We start from the raw sequence: 5,140 nt of genomic DNA on the forward strand, positions 1-5,140 counted from the left end.
CTGGAGCTGGTGTGCAGCGCCCAGCACCAGCAGTCTGGGTGTAGCTGCGCACCCGCCGTTAACGCGCTTCCTCTTGCCATGTAGGTACTGCCACGTGAACGTGCCGGACGAGTTGTTGCGGGACCTGCTTCCAGGACCTGTGACCCTGGTCTTAAAACGTTCAGAAGAACTAAATAAAGACTTGAACCCTTTCACATCGGTAGGTCTTTGCCACAGGATACATCTCTGTGTTTTTGAGGGGCAGTGTGCTATTTTTGTGCTTCTGCTGTCGTAGCTTTTATTCTTACGCGTGTGTTCAGCGTGCTTAGCAGTGATTCGCATTTTCCCGAAGCTGGTGCCTGCGCTGTTGTGCTCCCCGTGACTTATTTGAACGCGGCATAACCCAGCGTTAGGGGCTAACTTACGAAGGCACGTCTCTCATCATGGCTAATTCAGCAGGGGCCGGTTTTTTTTTTTGGGCTTTAAGTCAAGACGGCTTTAGGCAATGCAAGATTAAAAACGGTTACTGCGTGTAAAACCATGCTCTCTTCTTCCTTGTAGCTGGTTGGTGTTCGTATTCCAAACCACCCTTTTATTAGGGAGTTGGCACGAGCTTGCTCTGGACCACTGGCTTTAACAAGCGCTAACATCAGCTGTCAGGCGAGCACGCTGACGGTTTCGGTAAGGCTGTTTTTGCCACTAAGTGATGATATTGTGGTAGTCTGTCAGAGCCAAGGGCTCTAACAATTGGAAGCCAGCTTTAGCAATAAAACAAGGATTTCTCTGCTGCTATTTTTTTTTTTTTAAATGATAATTTCTAGTTAAAACAGCCTGCGGATATGTGGTGTGGGGTAGCTGTCTTGCTGTGATCCTCACCTTAAAAAGCGAGGAGAGCAGAGCTGAAAAGTAATATTTAAAAGCTTATACGCAGCTTTTGAAGTGGGTGCCAAATCCGAAATAACGAAATTGCTGTAGGAGGGATGGCTGTGGAATGAGACTGCTGCTGTCTGTACAGCTCCTTCCAGCCTGGTAACTGTCACTCAAGGAGATGTCTTTTTGCAAAGCTTGTGACCCTGGTGATGGTATAGTTGGGCATAGTACCAGACAGACTCCCTGTCCTTGCCCCCAAATGTCTTGATAGACTTATAGCTTTTTTTTGTGCGCTCCTTAATAAACAGTGGTGCAGCTAAGAAGTCTTCAACCAGAGAATCCTTGTGGCTATCCTGCATGTCTGAGATAAATCTGTTCTCAGAAATCAAACCGGGATGTGTTAATGACAGAAAAAAGTGAGCTGACCTGACAGAGGAAGGGGAGAGACCACCTCCCTTGACACCAGAATGTCCAGTAGTGTCTGCTAAAACACGATCACAAACCATCTTCAGGACTGTTAGCCACATCTCTCTTTTTCAGGAATTCCAAGACCTGTGGCCTCAGTTGTCTTTAATCATCGATGGAGGCCCAATAGGGGATGTCCAGAGCCCAGAGTGTCGTTTGGGGTCAACTGTGGTTGACTTATCTGTGTCGGGGAAATTCACCATCATTCGTCCTGGCTGGTGAGCACTCTTTGCTGAATGTAACTGTAGCTTTTCCTTTACTTTAAATGAAATTAAGCTTTCAGGATAGGGTGGGTTGTGTTTTGCTTCTTTTTCCATAGCAGTTGAACCTTCACATTAATGTTGTTTAGCTTAATTACCAGCATGCTCAGAAATCCTGAAAGAGCGCTCCAAATTCTGAGCCCAGGAGACCCCTTTCAAGAAGCTTCTAAGTGAAACGCTCTGGTTTCTGGAGTTCATGTTCTCCTTGATTCAAAATGCAGTTTCATCCTTAAAAACCTTTTTTCTGACGGTTCTGTTTCTCTCCACAGTGCGCTGACATCTACAGTTGAAATCCTGAGGCAGAAGTATGGCTTGATACCAGAATCATCTTAAGACTTCAGGCTCTGAGGAGGCTCTGCAGGGCTGGTAAAGCTGGGCACCGTGTGCCTGCGCATTCAGGAAATGGGCGTTCATGGCCTTGTTTAATAAGGTCGATGGGTTATGTCAAGGTTAATAGACAAAAGATTAAAAAAAACCCCAAAACACAGAGCAATAGTTGATGGGTATCTGTTAATTAGTATCACATCTGCTATAGTCTGAGAAACCAACCCAAGTATGTATGCTGACCTCTTTGTGCTGCTGTACTATTTCCAAATACCTGTCTGTTTTATTAACGTGATTTGAGCTTTGAAATACAATAATTTGAACGTTCGACTGTTCTCAGGATGGGACGATGAAGATAGTGTCTGATCCCCCCTCCCTGTAACACTTACTCCATGTGTTTGTTTATTGTACCTGCACTGAAAGAAAAGCAAAGATGGAAAAGAGGTTTTCTGAGCTTTCGTGACGTTATAGCTATGGTGTCTTCTGGCTGTTTTTCTCCGTTCTAAATGTAATCAAAACCTACTACTGAGATGAAACTGTAAGTGCTTTTGAAAACTAACAGTATTCAGATGGTCCCTATCTAGACAAGAGCCGCTCAGAAAGACCCGACTTCCTCCTAATACAAGGAATTAAAAGCTCTTAGCGTGCTGATCTTCATTTTTTAAATGTGGACTTCCCTCTCTTCATTTTCTTCTGAAAACAGTGCTAAGCTGAAGTAAATAGGGAACGAATGAAAGTTTCCTCTGGTATTTATTCTTCATTGAAAAGTAAAGTTTATGGAGCTGCTATTAATTTAAAAACTGGTAAGCAACTTGCATGATTTTGTTATAAATGCTTATTTTTAGACATGTTGTCCATCACTTTTGACGGACTTAGGCGCTTAGCAAGAACGTGTATGGAGTCATCATGAATAGAACCTTGTTTCGCATCCAGAGCTGCCACTTCTCATTTTATTGATATAGACAAGTATAAATTAATTTTATGGCTAATTTAGAAGGGTCCAAGCACAGCTAAAATCACAAAAAAGGGAAAGCTACTGGGAGCTGAACCTCTTTCAAAGCACAAATTAATGGTGTTTTCAGTTGCATTTTTTTGCAAATATTTTTTTTCCTTGGTTCTAAAGGGGATAAAGCAACTTCAGATGTAAATTTTCAAAACATGGAACACAAAACAATCAGTTAAGAGCTTTTAGTATAGATCATTGCATTTCCTTGGTTCCCAGCACACACAGTAGTAGTAGTAAGTAGTCTCTAGTGTTCCAGCTCTAATTATCTTTAGTTGTTGGGATACAGTGGACCACAGTGACAATGCCCACCGCAGAACTTCTTGGTATAGGAGAGGTTGGATAAAGTAGAGGGTAGGTAACGGCATGGCTTAGTTTCACCTGCAGTAGACAATTTGAAGGAATATTTACTCCTCTTTACAGTAAGCTGATAGAGAAATGCACTGACAGAGTTGCTAGCGGAGTGAGGCATATGTGATCACTGCAGACAGCGGGCCAAGGGTGTACGGTGAAACGCATGCTGGAACCCAGCTAACCGTGTCGAACATCACAGAACATACCCACAGTAAGAAAAAACAGATCTTTGTCCCCCAAACCAGCACCCCTCGTGAATTCCAGAGGAGTTCTGAAAGGGTCATCTGTACTAAATCTGCAGAAAATTAGATTTGACTGCTGCTTGCAGATTTCCTGCTGCCTGTAACGCTTCCTCCTGTGAGTCCGTAGCTGGGGCTTACGCAGTCCTTGGGATGTCTGCAGATGGCTGCTTGCGCTCAGCGGCCTGGTTAGGCTGAAGGTTCTGTGGCTGCATCTCCTCGAGTGCTTTTTTCTGAAGCGCTTCTCTCTGCTGCAGCTTTGTCAGCAGGATGTTTTTCCGAGTCAGGCAAATCCTGAAGTCACATCAGCCACTGCTCCTTCTCTTTGCTGAAATGTTCTGCCCACCTGCCAGTCAGCTCCAGGTACGTGCTCGGCTGATGAGGAAGGTAGTCCAGATAAAGGCGTGTCAGCGTCTTCTTGCGTACAGCCTTCTCGATCTGGGTGCCTTCGTGCCATTCGTTGAAGGATGTGATGGAGATGGTCTCTGGCCTGACCATGAGAGCAGCCTGCAGAGCTGTTTCATAGTACTTCCCGTTGACTCTGTTCCGAGTGTTGCGGTTGTTCAGGGTCGAATGCTGGTGTCAGCGTAGCCTGGGCCAACGCCGGGGATGAATATCAGGTTGTTGGAGTCGCAGAAAGTTTTGATTGCTTTCCAGTTCTGGTGGGATGAGCCAAAAGAGAAGCTGTTGGACGCAAAGTATGTGTACGTGCCATCGCACCCTGCGGAGAGGATATCGTGCTTGTGTCCCTCCTCCACCAGCAGCGCTATGAGCACAGCGTCGTAAGCAGTGTCGCGGAGAGAGTGGGAGCCCGATGGCATGAGAAGGTTGGCCCAGGATTCAGCTGGTGTCAAGTAGGAATCGTAGATATAAAACAGCGGGAGACTCTTGCCGGTGCTGGTCGTGTACATATAAAAAGCTGCGTGTGATCCGTATCTAGAGGAGAGCACAAAGCTTTCTCAGAGGCTGGGGTGATGAACGGTGAATGCCTCAGCAGGCATTTCCATTGTAAGGCAAGCACGGTGTGAGACTTGGTTGGCCGCAGGGGCCTCCTTTCCCAGAACCTTTATCTCCATCTTCATGCGAGCGCCTGTGCCTTCTCCGTTCCCTTTTGAAAGAAGGGGTGGAGGTGCCAGCCTATGGGTGATAAGCTTAGAAGCTTGAGCAGGAGGAAGCAATTTTGGGTTCTGAAGGCAAGGTATTGAAGTGCCGGAGAAAGGGGCATTTGATAATGACCCCTGCCCAGTATTGCCCTGTTGGCTGGCTCTAGGCAGCTCCCTCCCCTATGCACTGATCTTCGGACACTATTCTGGTGCATTTAATTCAAAGTTCTGCACACTGTTTGTGCTTAAAGCAACGCTACACAGCTGGATTTAGCCTGCATGAAAAAGAAACTTGTCCATGATGTATTTGATATTTTCATGCACGGTGCGGTCACCGCGCCCTTTGTATGGCTGGATGTGAAGGGCAACCTTCAAAAGAGACCACGGAGGTGGTTATTTTCATCACGGTGGTACTGCTTTCTCTGCACCCCGACCTCCCAGAAGACCCTGGGTCCCCCCGAAGCGCGGGCTGCCGTACCAGGCGTAGCAGAAGGCGTGCGGGTCGTAGGAGGGGCCGCCGGCGGGCGGCTTCTTGGGGGGGCC

The 5,140-nt window shown here is 46.5% G+C and overlaps 2 protein-coding genes across 2 annotated transcripts in view; one reads left to right on the forward strand and one right to left on the reverse strand.

The window, feature by feature from the left end:
- Positions 1–2,822, forward strand: part of YRDC (yrdC N(6)-threonylcarbamoyltransferase domain containing) — a 5,122-nt gene extending 2,300 nt beyond the window's left edge. The window contains exons 3-6 of the mRNA XM_009328231.1: positions 85–199; positions 541–660; positions 1,390–1,532; positions 1,844–2,822. Coding sequence (XP_009326506.1) covers positions 85–199; positions 541–660; positions 1,390–1,532; positions 1,844–1,907 — 442 coding nt within the window. The 3' untranslated portion in view covers positions 1,908–2,822. The remainder of the gene's footprint in view (positions 1–84; positions 200–540; positions 661–1,389; positions 1,533–1,843) is intronic.
- A 124-nt stretch (positions 2,823–2,946) lies between these two features.
- Positions 2,947–5,140, reverse strand: part of MANEAL (mannosidase, endo-alpha-like) — a 32,658-nt gene continuing 30,464 nt past the window's right edge. The window contains 4 exon segments of the mRNA XM_009328232.1: positions 2,947–4,060; positions 4,063–4,430; positions 4,890–4,966; positions 5,012–5,128. Coding sequence (XP_009326507.1) covers positions 3,795–4,060; positions 4,063–4,430; positions 4,890–4,966; positions 5,012–5,128 — 828 coding nt within the window. The 3' untranslated portion in view covers positions 2,947–3,794.

This window comes from Pygoscelis adeliae, unplaced genomic scaffold, assembly GCF_000699105.1.
Source record: "Pygoscelis adeliae isolate BGI_AS28 unplaced genomic scaffold, ASM69910v1 Scaffold387, whole genome shotgun sequence".
Lineage (NCBI taxonomy): Eukaryota > Metazoa > Chordata > Aves > Sphenisciformes > Spheniscidae > Pygoscelis > Pygoscelis adeliae.